Source organism: Pleurodeles waltl, chromosome 6 (assembly GCF_031143425.1).
Source record: "Pleurodeles waltl isolate 20211129_DDA chromosome 6, aPleWal1.hap1.20221129, whole genome shotgun sequence".
NCBI lineage: Eukaryota > Metazoa > Chordata > Amphibia > Caudata > Salamandridae > Pleurodeles > Pleurodeles waltl.
Window position 1 is genome coordinate 1,273,896,343 of NC_090445.1, and position 21,099 is coordinate 1,273,917,441.

A 21,099-nucleotide genomic window follows, 5' to 3' on the forward strand; every position below is an offset into this window, starting at 1 on the left:
GTGCAGAGTGCAGTGGTGGAGTGCAGTGATGCAGAGGTGAGTGGCATAGAGCGTAGTGGCATATAGTACACTGGTGTAGAGTGCAGTAGAGTGGCATATAGAGCAGTGCAGAGTAGAGTGCCGTGGTGCAGAGTAGAGAGGAGTATAGTTCAGTGGCAGAGTGCAGTGTTGCAGAGTAGAGTGTCATAAAGGTCAGTGCTGTTGAATAGAGTGGCATAGAATGCATTGGTGTAGAGTGCAGTGATGTAGAGTGATGCAGAGTAGAGAAGAGTGACGTAGAGTACAGTGGTGCAGAGTAGAATAGAGTGGCATAGAGTGCAGTGGCATGGATTAGATTGCTGCAGAGTACAGTATAGTGGTGAAGGGTAGATTGTTGCAGAGTGGAGCATAGTGATGTAGAGTGCAGTAGCATAGAGCGGTGCAGAGCAGATTGGAGTGGTGCAGGATAGATTAGACTACCATAGCATAGAGTAGAGTTGCAGTGGCATAGAGGAGCTGATTTCAAAGTAGAGTGAAGTGCCCTTCAGTGGAGTGGGGTAGAGTAGATTAGAGTGCAGTGGTGCAGAAAAGAGTGCAGTGGGACAGAGCACAGTGGCATTGAGTGCAGTGGTGCAGAGTAGAGTGGCAGGAGTTCAGTGGAAGAAAGTGCAATGTTGCAGATTAGAGGGTCGCAGAGTACAGTGGTGTATTGTAGAGTGACAGAGTGCAGTGGCATAGAGTGCTGTGGTGCAGAGTACAGTGGCATTGAAAGCAGTGGAATAGAGTGCTGTGGTGCAGAGTAGATTGGCATAGAGTGCAGTGAGACAGAGTGCATTGGTTTTGAGTAAAGTGGTGAACAGTGCACTGGCAGAGTGCAGGGGCGTAGTGTACAATGGTTAGAGTAGAATAGCATAGATTGCAGTGGCGTGGCGTAGAGTGGAGTGGTACAGCATAGATTGCAGTGGCGTAGAGTTGCACAGAGTGGAGAAAAGTGGTGTAGGGTGCAGTGGCACAGGGTATATTGTTTCAGAGTAGAGTGAAGAAAAGATAATATACTTCAATATGCTGAAGTATGTAACGATAACAACAACATAAATAATAACGCTAGGCATAACAACCCAAAATAAAATATGGCTTCTCCCTGTTAGCCACGCTGTAATCAAGCGCTTCATTACCTAGAAAACAAAACATTAAACATAAATGTTAGAAAAATTTACCCTTCTAATAGCTAAATTGTTGTGTGTAAAGGTCAAATCTGGGCTCAATCTGGACTTCACTGTTTCACCAACTGGTGTGATCTTAGGCAAATACAAAATTTGTGTTTCACAGAGTCTCCTTTCTAGCCTGCAGGCATCAGGGTGAGTGGGACTCTGTTTACTCTTTAGATCTTCCTCATTGACTTGCAGATCCTCTTGAAGACGTCCTGCAGTGCTCCTCTTCAAGGTGACAGATGATGCAGAAAGTAATCGTCAAAAACTCTTTTCTCCTCCTTGTGCCCTTTGTTCTTATGAGCACCCTTAATGCCCACAGCTGTGAAGAGGACAAACAAAAGGGCAGAGGGCCCAGGGGGCCTCCGGACTCACCTTCATTCTGTTACCATCAGCTTTTAGGATGGTCAGTACAGGGTTATCGTAAGTAGCGCTTTTGTGCGCTAATGGCCCTCTGAATAATAGATGTGAGAGGGGGAATTATTGTGTCCCCCTTGTCCCCCCCACCTTCGTCCCCCGTGTCCCCCACCCTCCAAAATCTGGGGGGGATACATCCCCCGCGTCCCCCACACTTCCTACGCCCATGTTTGCAATTGCCTATGTATAATGACCCCTTTCTTGTTACTTTCCCTGTTCCTATGTAGTTAATTCTAATCTTCTGGGATCGCTTCCAATAAATCTGGCATGGACTCATAAGTCAGTCATTTTTCGGTAATCAACTAGATCTGGTTTGGTTTGCCCAACATGATCATTAACGTCTATCCTATGTTTGATTAGAGACCGTGCGTAGAGATATACCAGATTAATTAGTTGGAATGGAGGTTCCCTGATTTAATTATTAAAATCGTGTGTGTTTTAAGATCAAATCTGTTTATTGTTTTATAGAAATATAAACATACAAAACACCACTCATCGCGGGACATAAAATGAGATATATCAGCACAGAAGCAATGTCGTATCTTCATACAAAGGTCTCTCTCGTAAATCCCAAAACCATTCCCAGAGGAACCCCCAGTCAATCCTCTCCTTGCTGAATCATATGCCCACTGACGATGTCCAATAGTCATCCAAGATGTCAGTCCCGCAGATGAGAACCACATAAACATATAAATAATAACAGTTCAACAATGCTTCCCTCCAAGAGTCCATGTCATCCTTCTACCTCTCCCCTCATCTACCTCTTACGTCATCCAAGCGCATTCCCCCTCAAGCAACCTCCCCCACAGCACTCCAACCAGGGATTCAAATCAGCCTCAAAACTCTCAGGTAGGTCGGGCATGTCAGCTCAGTAAATTCTGCAGAAAGAGGCCGAAGAAATGGCTTCCATAATGCGTCCAGGTCTCCTACCCGCTGCTGGGAGGCTAATGTAAGTTTCTCCATTGCAAGAATAAACCAGAGCTTCTGGAGCCATGAGACACGAGTCGGGACCCTATCTGTACCCCAGAGAGCTAGAATCAGCTGCAGCGCTGCATTGAGTGCTGGGGCCATCTGCCTCCCTTTTAGAGATCTTAAAGGAAAAGTAAGAGGATTGGGCAGCCCCAATAAAATGTACGATGGGAATCTCGGGATCTTAACCTGGAACGCTACATCTATATCATCTATAATGTTTTACCAGTAACGATGTAACTTGGGGCAGTGCCAAAGCAGATGCACCAGTGTGCCTTTAGCTCCGCACCCTCTCCAGCAAAGGTCTGTCTTATCATGATCCCATGCATGCAACCGTGCTGGAGTGTAGTACCAGTAAGAGGCGACTTTGTATGATGTCTCTGTCCCTGCTGCATTATATGCTGTGTGGTGTATTCTATAGAATATGCTGTCCCATTCCTCATCCGACAGTTCTCTCTCCAGCTCCCTCTCCCATCTCAGCTGACCCTTTGACTTAGGCGGGCGGCTTTCCCTTTGCAGAAGGCGATAGAGCTCCGAGATAATTTTCCTATCATCCTTCTTTAGGAGCAGCCATTTCTCAAATGGCGTAAGAGGCCTATCCATCAGAGCTCTGTTCGCCGGCAAGAGAGCCCAGTGCCGAACCTGATAATACATCCACCTATCCACCTCCTCTAGGCCATAGGCCTCTCTCATCTGGTCAAAGGACAAGACCCCGTGTTCATCGAAAAGGCTTCCCACCCTCCTACAACCTCCCTCATACCAACGTCTCGGGCCTTCCAGACGGAGTCCAGGCTCGAAATCAGGGTTCGCACCTATGGGGGTCATCGGGGAGGGGAAAGAAGTCAGCCCTAAACGGCAAGCCACCGTATCACATACCCGTAGTGTTGTCCCAGTAATCGGGGACGCATAAAGACCTCCAGCCCTATGCCTGCGCCGGAGCCAAGGCTCCTTCCATATATGAGAGCCCACCACCGCCTGATCCATAAAACACCATTGTTTCTCTGTGAGTGGGCGACTCCACTCTACAAGAAAGCGCAGCTGTGCTGCCTGAAAGTATCTCAGAAGACACGGAATCAACATTCCCCCACTGCTCTTGGGGCGGTATAAAAGCTGCCGCGATATACACGCTGGTCGTCCCTCCCATATGAATCTCAGGACCGCCGATTGTAGGGTGGCAATCGTCCGGGGGGGTGGGGTCAATGGGAGCACCTGAAATATATACAGTATTTGCGGCAAAACTGTCATCTTGACCGCAGCCACCCTATCCAGCCAAGACAGCTTATGTCTCCCCCACAACTCCAAATCCAGCTGTATATCGCATACCAGCTTCGTGTAATTCAGGCTCACCGTTTTTGCCGTCAGACGTCGCTAACTCAACCCCAAGGTAGGAAGGGCGCGAGGATGACCAAATAAAGGAATATCGAGCTCTCAAATCCTCCTCATGGTCAGAGCTCAAAAACAGACTAAGGACCTGAGACTTCTGCATGTTCACTTTAAATCCCGAAACCTGGCTAAACTCAACTGGTAGCTCCATAAGCGCATGCAAAGAGGTAGCGGGGTTCGCAAGTGTAAGAATCACATTGTCTGCATATAGAGTAATAAGATGGTGGTCTCCGCCAAATTTCACACCAGAAATCAAGGGGCTGTCTCGTAAGCGCTGTGCGAGGTGCTCCATATGTAGCGCAAACAGGAGGGGGGAGAGTGGGCATCCCTGTCTGGTCCCACACCCAACCGGAAATGGTGTAGAGAGCACGCCATTGACTCGAACCACCGCTCTAGGTGACCGATAAACGCATTGGATCCAAGATCTAAAGCCCGGACGCAGACCGAAGCGCTTCAGGACCCGGAAGAGGTATGGCCAATGAACCCTATCAAACGCCTTTTCAGCGTCGATAGAGAGGAAAAGCGCCTCCCTACGAGATCTATCAATTTTATCTAGCAGATGCAAAAGTCGCTTCGTATTATCGCCACATTGTTGATTTGGAATGAAGCCTGACTGATCGGGATCAATAAGACCCGGCATATAAGAATTAAGGCGGAAGGCAAGTATCCCCGTGAATAATTTAGCATCTATGTTCAGAAGCAAGATCGGCCTATACGAAGCACAGTCCTCTGGGTCCTTACCAGATTTATGTATAACAGCAATGGTAGCGTCCAGCATACTCGGCGTCAGGGTCCCCGTCGTCTGAAAAGAATGAAAAATCCGTGTGAGAAGCGGGGTGAGCTCCACACCAAAGGTCTTATAAAACAACGCCGTAAACCCATCAGGTCCGGGGGACTTCCCATTCTTCAGGCGGGAAATCGCCGATATAACTTCTTCTGGCCTTATCTGCTGGTCTAATAATGTCGCTTTCCTCCCACCAAGAGGAGTGATTGCTATGCCATCTAAATAAGAGTCCAGGGCCTAATCATCCTGCTCATCCACCGCATATAAACCCTGGTAAGACCCCGCAAAGGCCTCAGCAATCTGGTCACTCGTGCAGGCCACTTCACCGGAAGGGGAACAAATCAGTTTGACTTCCGACGCCGCACGCTGCACTCGCAACCGGTGCGCTAATAACTTTCCGCATCTATTGCTCCCAATATAGTATTTGTGCTTAAGTCGTACTACTGCGTACTCCGCCCTATCCCAGTCTAGTCGCTTCAACTGCTGCCTGGCCTTCTCTAACTCTCGCCAGATTCTGGGTGCGCCAGTAGATTTATGGGAACGCTCCAGGACAGCAACTCTCTGCTCTAACTTCTCTCTCACCTCTCTCCTCGCTCTATTATCCCTCGCAGACAATGCCATCACCTCGCCCCGCACTACTGCCTTCAACGCCTCCCAGACAGTCTCCATGGAAGTGCTACCGTCGTCATTAAAGACAATATAGTCCGCAATCGCACGCCGAAGCGACTCCACCGCTGACTCACTCTGAAGCAAGGAGTCCTTAAAGCGCCAGCTCGGGGTACCAACGCGACCTACCTCCATGGCCAATTCAACAGTAATAGGGGCATGATCAGTCAAGGCCCTGGGCTCAATCGTAGTCTCTGTAACCTGGGACATAAACTCTTGTGAGGCCAAAAAAAGGTTGAGCCGTGCATAAGTCTTGGTCGCCGCAGAATAGAAGGAATAATCTCAGAGTGTAGGATGCGACTTCCTCCACACATCCTCCAACCCACACTCAGCTAACCATTGACACCCCATCTCAGACAATGCCCCAGTCTGCCCAAAGCGTTGGCCTGAGCGGTCAAGCTCGTTGTCCATATCCAGATTAAAATCTCCCCCTATCAGGATGGTGCTATCTGGCGAACTAAATATAGGGGAAATTGACTGTCTCAGGAAAGCCTCCTGCTGGGAATTCAGAGCATAAAGGGAAGCAGCAGTGAAAGAGAAAGCCCCAAGCGTTATTCTAATAGCCAGGAACCTACCTGGGACTTCATATACCTTCCCAACTACCTCACCAGCAAAAGTCCTCAAGAGCAATATTGCCATCCCCGCATGTTTCGTAGTAGCTGAGGACCAAAGCTGCCTAGGGAACCATCTTGAGCGCATACGAAACGTGTCTTTATGTAACAAATGGGTCTCTTGTAAAAGGCAAATGTGACTCCCAGATTTCTCTAGGCCTGACAGAATCGCTAACCGCTTGGTTGGGTTGTTAAGCCCACGAACATTCAAACTTAAACACTTAACTGTCATGTCATCGCAGGGAGAGTGTCGCCCAGGGGAAAAGAGCACAGGGCAGCTCCGCCAATAACACTCATAGACCGGACTCCCAGGGAAGCACACCAACAGACAACCGTTGCGCACAACAGGTGCCCACAGCAAAAAAGGCCTCTTGCACTCATTTCCAAAGAGGAAAAAGTCTCAACTGGGCTGTGTAACCCCCTCAAGTTCACCAGCTAGGCCCATCCACCCGCCGCCCAGGCCCCTCCTTGACAGCCCGTAGGCCAGCAAATAAGCGACCCGATGCTAACCAGCCGCCCTCAGGCTCCCTAGTCTTAAATATTGGTCCCAGCTGCCACACTGCTCACTGCCGACTGCCATTCCGACAGTTGCTCCGACGCGGTAGGTCGCTGTCGCTTCCTCCTTCTCTCCTTTCTCCTCCAGCTCGGACGGTCCGCACCGCTCGGGCCCAGCCTCGCACCCAGGTCCTCCACCAGGCCCAGGATCTGGCTCGCCTCCGATATGGACTTCACTCGATGGAGCTGCACCTCCCAGCGAAAGATAAGGCGGAACGGGTGATCCCAAGAGTATGAAACATCCTGTGCTCGCAAGTGTTCCGTGATAGGCTTGAATTCACGCCGCCGCTGCAGAGTCCGTGCCGAAAGGTCCTGAAATAATTGGAGCTGGTGCCCTCTAAATTGGATCTGCGGCAGATTACATGCCCGCTGCAATATACTGTCCTTGAGCCCATAATTATGTACGCATGCCAAGAGATCCGGAGGGCGATCTCCATCACCTCGAGCCCGGCCCACCCGATGCACTCTATCAAGCGTAATCTCTCGGGACTCCTCCAAGCCCAGAGCTGAACGGAACAGCTCCACTACGAACTCTCAGATGTCCTCCTTCTCAGCCCCAGACAGCGCTCCTCTAATGCAGATATTATGCCTGCGTGACCAGTTCTCTAGGTCCTTCACCACAAGCTGAAGGAGATCCTGTTGCTCCTGCAAGCGAATGCATTCTTGTTGGAGATCCACCACCTCCTCTCCCCAGTAGATTTCACCATCCTCCACCTGTGCCACCCGCTCACCTAGGGAGGTGACCTCTGCTCTCAGCTCTTTTACCTCGTGGGAGATGTCCCTTCGAAGCTCTTGGAGATCACTCTGGAGCAAGTCGAACAGGGAGGCAAGAAAGCCCCTTGTAACTGGGGCCCCCTCATCCTCCTACACCTCACCCCTAGCCTCCGGAGACTTCGCAGCAGGCGGCCCCTCAGGAGCCTCACCCGGCCCTGGGCGAGCCCCGGTGAGCATGTCTCTGACAGTCCGTTCCCACTTGTCTTTAGAGGCCACCATCACTCCAGCTCCCCCACTGCGTCGTGCGTCCAGCTCAATCGGAGCCTCCTCACAAGTACACCGAGGGGTCGGGCCACCCAACGCCCACCAAAATCACCAGGCGCCACTGACCTCTCCACTCACGGGCAATGTACGTCACTTCTCCACCACTCCATGTGCCTCGTCTCCAACTGGGCCCACCGCGGGCCGCCTGCACCGCCGATCAGAGGTCCCACGACCCCTCGTCATCAAGGGCCGCTCCACACCCGAATCCGGCCACCCAACAGTGCACCGGCACACTCGTCTCCCCGGCCAGGGGCCTATGCCTCGCAGCCCTCAAAGCTCCGGCGTTCCGCGCCACATCAGGAGCACAGCACAGCCCTCGCCAAACACCAGCAGCGTGGTGCCCTCCTGGGCCACCGCCGTGCCACCAGGCCCCAGGGCCACCGAGTGGCCCGCACCGCCGCAAGCCGCGCCTGCCTGCTGCAGGTGCCGGCACTAGCCACGCGGCTCCGCTCCTCTGCTCGGTGCCTCCGCGGCACCAGGCGCGATCACCAGGCCACCCAGATGCACCCCAACTGGGGATGCAAAGCTATGTCGGAGGCCTAGGCGGCGGAGCACGGACAAACACGTCTGCTCACGCCGCCATCTTGGCCACTCCCCCCCCAAGCTTGTGTGTCTTGTTGATCATTGGTCTCCACATCAGTATCTATTTGTTCTGGGGAGTTAATAACTCATGATTTTAAAACTCCAGTGAGCTCAGGAGAAATATTTAGGGCTACCTTATCGAGTTTGTGCAGGTCCTCTGCCATTTATGTACAATTACAGACATAATGGCTAGTGCCTGATCCTGGTGGATCACAGACAAGCTTGCCTTTGGCACACCTTCAGCACACCAACTGCGTTGATGCATTTCCCATTTCTTTAAGTAGCCCTCCTGCTTCCAATTCATTGGTTTCTGAAATGCTAGAGCAATAGTTGTACTATCCTGCAAAACAAAATGGCGGTACCCGAAAGTAGGTGTGAACACATATCAATAAAGTGCAAATGCAATGTAAACAATATTAAAACCAGTGCAATCCCTATTCCCTGCTCTAATCCTTAATATATATTCATCGGCAAAAGTCTCCCAACAAACCCCTTGAAAATACGGTATGTGTAAGTAAAATGAAGCCGAACCCAATAAAATCAAATTAAAAATAGTAACACATTCAATTTCGTGCCAAGTTTCAGCAAAGCATCTTGCCAACCAAATAATGTATTATCTGCGAGAACGCACTGTCTTTTTGTTTAAGTAGCCTTCCTCCATCCAATTCATTGGTTCCTGGAATGCTACAGCGCTAACCACTGAACCCAAATGGTGCACCTGGAAGTGGGTGTTAACAGAAATCAATAAAGTACATATGCAATTTAAATGATACTCAAACCAATGCAATCTATGTTTCCCACTCAAAGCCTTAAATCTATTTGTTGGCCCAAACCCAATAAAATCAAATTGAAAATAGGAATACATTCAGTTTAGAGCAACATTTTAGCAAAGTATCTGAAACTATTACATCATCCAGACTTGGGTTTTTAGGACCTACCTGAAGCTTAACCCATCCAAGACAAAACTCATGTTATTTTCCAAGACCAATAAACAAGTACAAGTACAGTACAAATCTGGTTCAATGAAATGAACATTGAATGCTTCAGACCCCAACTTTCACCAAATTCCAAACAATATGGATTCACCCTGCACACCAACCTCACCTTCTAGGAACGCATTGACAGAAAACCCTAAAAAGTCCCGGTACCAGCTCTCTCATCAAAGAAGGTCAAACTATTTCTTCCAGAAAGCTACTTCAGAACTGTTGTTAGTTTCTCTTGTATTCTTGCATCAGAATGGTGGTAATGCCCTACTCCATGGCATCCAACACTCCATACTGGTACCCCTTTAGGGTATCCTTCGTCACCCCCATCCTAATGAAACTCCATTAGCTCCTCTTGTCGTCTCTTGCCATCTTCAAATCAGCTGCATCATTTACAAAGCTACCACGACCAGCACCTCTGCTTACCTTACAGACAAGCGCATCATCTTTGATGGATCCGTACGCATCTGGCAGTCAGGACACATCAGAATGCAGAGTAAGAAGTGTAAAAAAAGACAAGACAGCAGGCCTTTTACATCTATGTAGCCATGACCTGGAACATCATTTCCATTTCCATCAGGACAAACCCAATTCTTCTCCAGTTTAGGTTGAAGACTCACCTCTTTAAAGAACACTACTTCACATTGCTCACACATCCACAGCCTAGCATCTTCTCCTCTTACGCATTGCCTTTATGCTTGTCTTCGAACATGCGCTCTGCTGCCTTTTGGCTGGGTTCATGCTTTTGAAATACCATATACAGATCTACATACACACATTTTGTGTTTATGAGTATGGTATTGAATTCACAGAATATTCTGTTTGCCAATTGAGATTTTATCTCATTGTTTATGAGGATTTTACCTTTGTTTAATGTTATGCCCGGTGCAACTTTTCTTAATTGTGGAGTCTTTGGAGACAGCATGCCTGAGTTGTATTTACGTCTTTCTTCTATTTGTGTTTTGGTGATTAGACTGGGATTTAGGAATAGAGTGTGAGGTTTATGGTTTGTGGTTGGTTGGAAATAAAGTTTAGGTGAAGACTAGAAACCCAGTCTTTCTGGGGTTACTCATGACTTAATGGAGATGCCAATTTTTCATTTTAGAAGGTCAGACAGTTAACAGGGGTTGAGAGCCTGTCATCCTTTATGAGGGTTAAAAGGCATTAAGGGGCAGATTTTTGGAAACTGCACAGAGAGCAGTGCCTCTTTCCCTGCGCCCCTTAGCACCCCCCTATTGCCACCATGTGTGCGCCGTATTTAAAATACGGCACACCATGGCGCAGGGTAGGGGGTAATAGCGTAATTCCACATGACGTTATTCATGTACTCTGCAGGAGTAGCGCCACAATATTGGCACTACTCCTGCAGAGTACCAAGGGCTCCATTCTAAAGAATGGAAGCCCCCTTTTAACGGCTGCTCTTGAGCAGGCGTTAAAAGTGCCATAACAAATGGCGCAAGGAAATCGCATATATTTCCTTAAGCCATTTTTTGGGCTCCCCTAATGGGGGAGCGCCTCCTTTGCATACATTATGCCTGGCGCAAGCATAATGTAGCACAAAGGGTTACAAGGTTGCACAATGCATGCATTGTGCCACCCTGTAAATACGGCGCCGAGATTTAGGCCTCATTGGACCACATTAACGTCATAAAAAATTACGTTAAAGTGGCGCAAGGTGGCGCTAGGGGACTATAAATATCCCCTTAAATTTGGCCAGCACCCAATTGAACTTGAGTGAGGAATTATTTCCAAGTTTCTTTTAGATCACCCTGCTTGGTTTACAAGATACCAGGAACTGAACACGTAAAAAACCCACAAACCTTTTAGTAGTTTTGGCACCTCCATTGGTCTTGAAGTGTGATTTGTATGGTCGCAGTGGATGTTCTGTGCTTATGTGGAGGTTTTGTTTTTTAATTCAGGAAATTTTCTTTTTGATGGTATGTGTCAGTGCTCATGTGCTATACTGATGTTTTATTTTTCTAGATAAGTTGCTACAGGTTTCATTGTGTATTCCTCTACATTGCTTCATGTCTTCTGTGCTATTGTACTCTTTATTGCATTTGTTTGTTGTGGAAACTGGGATGTGTAACATCTTTCACTGAGCAAGTATTCATTTATGTAAGGTAAATGTGGTCCCGGATGTTAGTGCATGTGACTGCATAGACGGTGTTCCACTTGTAGTATGGTCTGTTATTTTCAGCTGGGTTTAGCAGTCAGTGTAGTTCTGAGTAGAATGAACATCCTTACTCGAGGTTAAGGTATCTAAGAGGACCCTCATACTTCTACATGACTTATGTGTAAATAAATAAATCTACCTGTGAGCCTAAACACCTTTCCTAAAATGGCATCTTTGTTTGAATGCTACACTTTAATTATCCCTAGACTGATTTTGTGAATAGTTGCTTTGCAGGTGCTTGAAAAATGTTGTGCTTGGTTAAGGACTATTATTTAATAATTAAACTTTATTGATAATTAAACTTTAAACGTGTCTCCCATATTCTTTCCCATCTTTACATTTGGACAGGCAGAGGAGCATAAACGAACCACACAGTACTCAGCTGAAACTGGCCGCCTCATTCCAGCTTCTTCCCGTGCACTAACCCGACAAGCACAGAGAAACAACACAAAGAACAAGGGCAAGAATACTGCCTTCAGCTTTCAGGATCAGGAGCTCATGGTAAGTCAAAAACTTCAGTTTGTGGGACAACCACACACCAAGAAAATTAGCCAAATGGATAGCCCTGAGAAACCTTAAATTTAGTTCAGGCAAGCTCATTAGTATTTTAATGCTCACTTTGCCTTATTTGTGGGTGACTTGATTTTCAGAACCAAAAATCAGGACACCCACAGACATAATGGCTCTCAATAATGGTCTGAAAGACTAATTCAAGGTGTGGGCCTCTATCTATCTATCTATCTATCTATCTATCTATCTATCTATCTATCTATCTATCTATCTATCTATCTATCTATCTATCTATCTATCTATCTATCTATCTATCTATCTATCTATCTATCTATCTATCTATCTATCTATCTACCCTAACCACCCAATCCCTCCTTGTGCACGGCCTTTGGACATGTGTGGTGGGAGTTGGCTGCAGGGACTGACTCTCTGGATTTAAGAACAGGCGTGAGACTGGGTGTGAGAGTGCCTGTCTGGGTGTGAGAGTGGCTCTGAGAGGGTCTATGTGGATACAAGAGTGGGTGTGAGAGTGTTTGTCTGGGTGTGAGAGTAGGTGTAAGAGCATGTCACTGGGTGTGAGAGTGTCTGATTAAGTCTGTGAGTGGGTGTGTGAGTCTGAGTGGGTGTGTGAGTGTTTAAGTGGGTCTGTGAGTAGGTGAATGAGTGTCTGAGTGAGTGTCTTAGTGCATCTGTGAGTGAGTGTGTGAGTGTCTCTGTGGGTGTGTCTGTAGCTGTGTGAGTGACTCTGCCACAAAGGAACCTCACCTGCCCTTTTATTCAACACCAGTCCGCAGCTTTGCATGAAATATCTACTCAAGTGGAGTTATTTCTGCCTCCTTTGGTGAATGTCCAGTATTTATTCTACACTACAGCTGTTTAATGGAGCACAAAGTAATGCCATCAGTGACCTTGTGTGCATTTTTGCAACACAGATATTCCTGTTGCTTTTTTCTCTAGAATTCTGGGATAAGATGAATGCTCCTACAGAGAGGCCAATGAGACACGTAAATATCCACCAACCCAGGGCACTTCCTCTTATCTATATGAAGTAATTGCATCCTTGTTTTGTGGCTCTGTCCTCATATTTCTCTGCATCAAAAACATGCCATCAAAATTGTCAGGAAACACACTGGGGGGCCCTTGGGAAGCTGTCCATCATCCTGGCAAAATGAGAGAAGTCATGCATACTACTAAGGTGAACAGAGCGGGGTCCAAGCGGGTGCAGCTTCCAGGTGATGCGATTTGCGCAATTGCAGACTCTTTGTGATTTAAAGGGAGACCTCCTGACTTTATGGGAGAAGTAGCACTTCTCCCCAGCCTATTTCGGCCCCAGGGGTGCACCACTATTCAGGTGGAGGGGTGCCACGCAACCCTCCTTCCCTGGCTGATTTTAGCCCAGGGACCCCATTCCTGGGGGGGCCCACCTATATTCAATGGGGGAGGGGGCCTCATATCCCCACTGCTGTGGCTGATTTTGGCCAGAGGACCCCATCCCGGGGCCCACCTTATTAAAAAGAAGAGGGGGGGCACACAGCTTCCTCCCTGGGCCAGTCTCTGCCCAAAGACCCAATCCCCCAGGGCCCGACCTTCTCTAAATAGAAGAGGTGGGCTGTGCAGCTCCTCCTCCCCAGACTGATTTTGGCCCCGGAGAACCCATCCCCCAGGGCCTGGCCATCTCTAGAGCACCCAGTGTGCAATCCTCAAAGCCCCAACAGTCCCAGCCAGCCCCCTGTCTCCTGCGGGAGCCGGCATTGCTGTCACTGACAGGAAGCTGCTAAACGTGCAGCTCCCTGTTTGTGAGAGCAATTGTTTGCATGTCTGCAGGCAGGGAAAATTAGGAAACTTCTGCTCCAAGCAAGCAAGAGCAGTTTGGCAGCTCTCGCTTGCTGGGAGCAGAGTTGTGTTTGCTCTGTTTTGACTCCCGCCAAGTCAGAGCAAACAGCTATGTCCCAGGGGTAGGCACCCCGGGGCATAGCAGGAGCCACCCCTGGGGTCTGGTGGTCTCAAGGTTTATTATTGGCGCCTTGATGGGGGCCTCGCAACACCCCTCCAACCTTTAACTTTGTCCTTGGGCGGTGGTCCTTGGGGCCGGGGGTCCACAACTGACTTCCTTCATTATCTTATTTGAGCCCTGGGGAGCTGGCGGTCACCGGGGCTGCGAGCCCAACACCCCTTATGAGCAATTAATTGCCCCTGGGAGGTGGTAGTCCCTGGGGTCAGGGTCTGTAATGGACCTACTTCATCATTCTCATTCAGCCCTGGGGAGGTGGAGGTCTTGAATTCTTGAGTTTGTAATTTTGGATCGAAAATGTAGTCCACATCAGTAGCTGTTAGAGACGTAGCCCATTTTGTAACAGCCTCTAGGGCTGGAATTGGAGAAACAACAATGATGCGTTTCCCTTGGGCAAGAGGTCTTTCTTTAATAACAGCCATCTGTACAGCAGTGAGAATTTTCTCTGTGGGTGCAAAGCGTTGTTCAGCAGCTGAATACAAATGTGGTTTGTATGTTATCGGGACTGTCTCACCTTCATTAAATGTCACATAGGTGAAACCGATGGCCCCAGCTATTACCCTGATGACCAAATGTGTTTTGTTGTCCCTTGTGTGTAAATGTTTTGCTGTTAGCATGTCTGTCTGGAAATCTTGAAGGATGCGTGTATGTTCAACTGTCCAGTATTTGCTTGAAAAATCAGGACGTATTAAGTCATATAAAGGTTTTATGCGCGTTGCATAATCAGGAATGTATGTTCTGCCAAAATTTAGAAAACCCAACAACGATTGAAGTTTTTTAATCGTAATGGGTGGTTGTAATTGTGCAAATTTTTCTAAAAATTGTGGCGCTAGGCTCTTCCCTTCACTCGACAGTTCATATCCCAGAAACAGGACGCTGAGGAAGGCAATTTTTGATTTTTTAAAGTTAAATTTGTAGCCAAGTTCGGCAAACCCTACAACAATGCGAGCTACCCATCTTAAATGTTGTAGTAACTCGTCATCCGTGAGATATATATCATCTACATATGACAATGCTTCAGGGTCTAACTCGTGTAATATAGCCGACACACGAGCCGCAAACAGTCCTGGGCTGTTCTTATACCCCTGAGGCAAACAACTGATTTTTTTCTGGGAGCCTAATGCGCTAAAGCTTGTTAAGTCCCTGCTTTCAGGCGCTATATTCTGACAAAAGAACCCATTTGAGATGTCTAAAGTTGTTTTGTATTTTTCCCGTACTATGTTGCTCATCAGTGCAGTGCTATGTGAATTTTGTATAGCATATATACGTGTACGTCAGTTTAAATGTCTGTAGTCTAAGACTATTCTGTATAAATGGTCCGGCTTGGCTACAGGAAATAAAGGGTTAATCATCGGTGAGACACAGGGTTCAATCACACCCTGGTATTCTAATTGTGTAAGTATCTCTCTCCCCGGTGCCCTTGCTTCATGTTTTATGGGATACTGCGGTTGTGCCTGAGGTTCACTTTTAATGGGAATACCATGGTAGGGAGAGTCCCTATCCCACCCCATGTGATTTCTATATAACGCAGGTGCATGTGCTAGAGCCCATTCTGTAGAATAGGATTTTGCGAGTTCCTCTCGAATAAGGGGCGAGAAAGAAGGTTTCATTACCTCTTCTCCATATGGGCAGGTGCGGACAAAGTCTGGCGGCCAATCTTGTTCAGCCAACAAGATGTCATGCACTTTAACTACACGGTCCCAAAATATTGTGTGGATCGCGCGTTCAATGTCTCCTTCTAATTGTAGTGTTACTTTTTATACCCTATCAGGCTCGGAGACACGCCTGTCCGCTATTTCTACTTGTATAAAGTCATCAGTTGCTTTCACCTCCAGATGCTCTAGAAGATTCTGGGAAACTATTGTGACCTCTGCCGTGCTGTCTAGCAGTGCTAGCGCCCAAGTCCTGTTCTTCAAGAGAACCCTCTTCCTGAGTGGCATGTTTAACTGAGACTTCTGCCACTTTTTTCTTTTTAAATTGTTGTTTTTGCTGTACAGGTTTCTCTTCCTTTTTAACAGAAACCTCTGAAAAGAGTTGTGATTCCTGTCTCGGTTTCACGTACTCTGTTCTTCGCTCTGATTGCCCACCTCTCTCATTTCTTTTTTCCAATGAGTCCTGAAAGGAACGAGATTGGCGTGTATCAGTATATTGACATCTATTAGGCGTTTTTATATTATCTCTATTCCTGAGATTATACCTATTCTGTGGGGTCTCCGTCTGTGGAGATTCTCCCCTTTCTTTTTTAGGCGTTTGTTGCTTTTTATCCCAGCGTTTCTTATTACCCTCAGGTTGTTGTTTAGTATTCTCTTTATTAATTTTACCCTGAAATTGAGCTTTTTGTGGTCTAGCCCCAAGGCTATCTCGACCGATACTCGAATATGTTTCCGCTATTATTTTAGGCTGCTCTCGTTCCTGATCTTGTTGCGGAACGCCACAGAGCCGCATGCGCACTGCAAGTGCAACTGCTTCCCCTTTAAGGTTAATTAAGATTATTGAAGAAACTGTGGCAAAATTGCCCATCAGTTGCATTCCCAAATCCAGGGCCGGGGCAGCCCCGTATTCATCTTGGATTTGTTTAAGCACTTCCGGTAGGTTGGCAAGTGTCGGTGTACCGTGTGCAGTTGTATAGAGCGCGGCAAATACCGTGCCCCAGGTATTACAGTTTTCAACTGTAGGGACCATCCCAAAGGGCAAGCACATAGTTAATATCCAGTGTTTATCCTGAGGTCCCGTATGGGGAAACACTGCTTCCAGCATATTAATTTTTCGAGCCAGCCAAAACAGAGTCTCCTCTTGTTTGGCCAGTACTTTACCTATAACTGAATGTACAGTCACCGGATTTATACCTGGTGTCACTGCATGTGGTTGTGCTGGAGCAGCACGTGCTGGGTTTGTATTTAAAGTTTGCATCACAAATTGGACTAATCGTCTATATATTGCTATTAATTCAATATATAAGCGTCGAACCTCAGCTACTGCTAAATTCGCAACCGCAGGATGTGGTGTATATGTGGCCAATAAAGGCCAGGTAGGACCGTCATTACTTAGTGGACCTAACCTTACTGGTAATATTGTATGGGTTAGGGCCCCATTAGGCCAATTATTATGTTCTTCATAAGATAGAGGTATCTCTAAATATGCGTACGCCCTGTATTGTCCAGGCGCGTTCGCAACTGTATATGCATGAAATGTATTTGTGTTCCCATCAACTGCTGGAAATATGACCCAAGAATAAAAAAGCTCTGTTCTATAAGCTGCATGGGCGTCCACCACAAACGTGACTGGACCTCCCTGGGCTGTGAGGGCATGTGCTAGTAAGTGTGTTGTGAGAGGTTGTCTCATGTTAACAGCTATTTGTATAACCTGGGGATTCGCCATTATAGAAGCACTAAGAGTTCAGAGAAGGCACACCAAGATGGGGTTTTTCCCTTTTAAAGTTCAAGCTTGAACAACCGCCAGCTGAAATAGGACCACCTATATAGCTGTGGTGGAACTCCTCAGTACCACGGACGTCTCAGTATACAGAACTGAGGGGTCATTGTATAAAATGAGACTGAGAGGTTCCGGTGGACCCGAAAATTAGAGCCTGACCAAACGTTGGCAGCGCCATGTCGCGTAGTCTCTCATTATCTTAATGAGAAAACTGGATTTTGAGCAGCAAGATTGTCCACGATGTGGGGGACTGAGTATGACCCACGGTGGATGATACTTGCCACTCCAAATACGGGCTTTGCTCCGGCTAGCTAGCAGTGCCTCATCCCTCCCGAATGGTAGAGATGATTGGGCAGCCGAGCACATTACATTTCTGTACTTCTCAGGGAAGTCGTGGTCACTCAGGTCACAACCTGTTCTCTCATACACAGTACAGTCTCATATATAAATGACAATAAAGGCAGTGTAAGCTTTAAAGATTGGTTTAATTAAACAACTGCATTTTGGATAGCAAAGTATGAGCTGCAATAAGCAAAGCTACACAACACAGTAATATTAAAATAGTAATGATGAGAGTGAAGCACAAGAAAAAGGCTATCATAGTTCCGCTAGATAATTTTTCTCTCTAAGTTATATTCGAGCACAGCATGTTAAGCTCTAAGCCTGCCTTTCAGGTTCCCTCGGGAGGACATCAACCCTCATACTTGAGCAAAGGCCTGTAATCTGCATCAGCATCTGCAACGGGGCATTCAGCATACAGTTGTGGTTCCCTGGCTGGAATCTCCCTCTTGACGTGTACTAAGACTAGAAAGTGTTTTTATAACTAACACGCAGATGATCTAAGAAAATGTCCCTAAGTAAGGATGTGTATTTTCTACAAATGCTGGAGACTAAACTTCTACCACGTTTACCAGCAATGTACCAGACTGTAGCCTTGACTGAAGTACAGGGCGATCAAGAATGCATTATTTGAGAACACAGTGCTGAACTAAGCTAAACAGTGTGATAGAAGAAATTAAAACAAGACCGTAAAAACTGGTTATTGTAAAATAACAGTGCGAAGCTGAATAAAGTATTTCTAGGGCAAAGTGCACAGCGGCCTAGTATGTTAAACTAACGTGCATGGAGCTATACTTAAAATGGCTACACAACAGTAGTATTGTACTGCAAGATATCACAAAGCTGAAAAACCTTAGAACTTAGCATGTATATTCTATGCTTACCTGCAGTACCCCACAGAATCATCTGTACCCCCTAATATGTAATACTGCCAAATTTCCTAAAAATCCAGCTGATAGTTTCTGCCCTATGCAAAAAACAAAAGTGTATGTAAAATGTATTAACTTTGAAGCCCGTTTTGGGATCCCTCCTTTTTTTGCACCCTCTTGACCAAATGCTACAAATCTTTCAGTCCTCCCAAAATGAAAAGGAACAGCAGCTCAGCAAAGTTTCACACACATTCTGCAAAGTTATAAAGGGACAAAAATCCCACACTGTTTTGACTTGTCTATATCTTTGGCAGCGTTTGATGAAGCTTCACAAAATTTTTCAACAAAAAGTTTCCCGGTGATTCTTGTTTTGCACAGATACTTTAGGAGTGATCCGTCAAGCAGGGGCCGAGAAAAAGGGGGGGGTAAAAAAAGTTGTGTTATTTCGCATAGGACCTTTAGACATGACTACAGCCCTAACCGCTGGACGGAATTACACCAAAATTAGGCAGAAATCTAGCTTTCAGTACGCAGAATATGCTTTTACTTATTTGGTCTAAATCTGTCCAGTAGTTTTGGAGGTATTAAAGGAAAATAAATGTGTCTACCTCTGGCCACAACAACTTCGCAAATAATGATGAGCGTGTGCAGGGAAGTCCACAGCTCTGATTAGCTGCCAACACTTCAAAAAAGGGAATGTTGGAAGCCATCTTGGGACTTGGCTTCAGCCGAGTCCCACAAAAAAAGTTTTAAAATAAAGAGGCAAAGGGCCAGGGTAGCGGCACCCTTATCTCTGAGCTCTGGTGCTGATGCTAAAAAGCATTTTTTAAACATTTTAGTCGTGATTCTCAGTGAATCTGCAGATCCAGCAAAAAAATTTAATAAAATTAAGTGCAGGCACCCACACTTCTTTATTCTGCAGCCCCATGATGGCCAAAGTCCCCGGGGGCATTGCTAATTTAATGCGGGGACCGCCACCTCATGAGGGAACTAAAGAAATCCGATGTGGGACTGCCTGGCTCCCAGCAGTCACGGGGACCGCAACCTCCCCGGGGCACTAAACTAATGTGGTGCAGAGGGTGCTCCTCCCCCCACAGCTCAGGGGACCGCCACCTCCCTGGGGTACTAAATGAATTTGGTGTGGGGGACCAGGTGGCCCCCCTGCAGCCCTGGGGACAACCACCTCCCCAGGGCTTATACAAATGTATCGGGGGCCGTCTCCCCCCCCCACAGCCCTGGGGTCCGCCACTTCCCCGGGCTTTTACATATATAATGAGGTTTTTACATCTGATGTGGGTGGGGGGCTGCCTGGCCCCCCCAGCAGCCCTGACGACTGCCACCTCCGTAGGGCATAAAATAAATATGGTGCAAGGGGAACATGTGGCTCCCCTGCAGCCCTGAAGACCACCACCTCCCTTGGGCACAATATGAAAATGGTGCAGGGGTGGCGCACGGCTCCCATGCAGGCCCAGGGGCCACCACCTCACCAGGACCTTTACAAATATAACGGGGGAGGGACCGCCACCCCCTGGGGCTTCATTAAACAAAATGAAGGGTGTCTGTTTCCGACCCTGACCCCCCGGGACCACCACCTATGCTAGTTGGAGGGGGGCCAAGCACCCCCCCTCGAGGAGCCACTGATGGCCCTGGGGACCACTACACCCCAGGGCCAGCTCCTGCTATGTCCTGGTGTGCCCACCACCAGGACATAACTGTTTGCTTTTGCCTGGTGGGAGCTGACAGCTGCCTCAAAGCAAAAGCAAACACAGACCGCTTTCTGACAGTGAGAGCTGTCAAATAGCTCCAACTGTCAGAAAGTGGACTTTTCATCTGTCTTCACAACAGGCAAAGACAGATGAAAACATTGCTTCTGCAAGCAGGGAGCTGCTATTAAAAGCAGCTCCATGCCTCTGGGAGCAATGTCTGCTCCTGCAGGACACGAGGAGCCTGATAGGAGAGCCGGGCCTTAAGGCTCCCCCCGCAGTCCACTCACTCTCTCTCTCTCTCTCTCTTTCTCTCTCTCTCTCTCTTCCCATAATGGGATGAAAGAGAGGGAGAGAGAGATTGTTATTGCAATGGTCCCCCCGTGCAATGGCTTCAACGAGTAAGACCAGCAAGATGTTTGGTACAAATGTTATAGTTACATTTGGATTAGAGCAGAACAGAGTCACTGCTGGCCTAATGGTCAAGTTCTTGTACTGTCACTCAGTAGGCTGAAGGTTCAAATCCTAGTATAGCTTGGCAGTGTGTTTGTTTATTTACTAGTGTTATGACTGTTTAACCTTCCTAGTAATGGAACATTCATGATTCTTTCCTCGCACATTTGTGGGTTGCATGTCATAGATATTTCTGGAAATGGGCCATCAAGAAGTCACCTATGACTTAATGGTTAAGGTCACAGACCCTCACACTGACAGTTGAGCGTTCTACTCCAGGTGTGTCTGTGATAATTTCCCTCCTTTCATTTCTATTAAGAGTCAAAAGTTTAAGGTTCATACTGAAAGGTGATCCCACTCTTTTTTACATTTTTCTATTCAATTTGTCCGAAAATATCTGATTCAACGTATGTAATCCATCAAAGCCTAAA

The 21,099-nt window shown here is 47.3% G+C and overlaps 1 protein-coding gene across 1 annotated transcript in view; it reads left to right on the forward strand.

Annotated features, from left to right (window-relative positions):
• TBATA (thymus, brain and testes associated) overlaps positions 1–21,099 on the forward strand; it is a 198,553-nt gene that overhangs the window by 133,627 nt on the left and 43,827 nt on the right. The window contains exon 6 of the mRNA XM_069240572.1: positions 11,700–11,852. Coding sequence (XP_069096673.1) covers positions 11,700–11,852 — 153 coding nt within the window. The remainder of the gene's footprint in view (positions 1–11,699; positions 11,853–21,099) is intronic.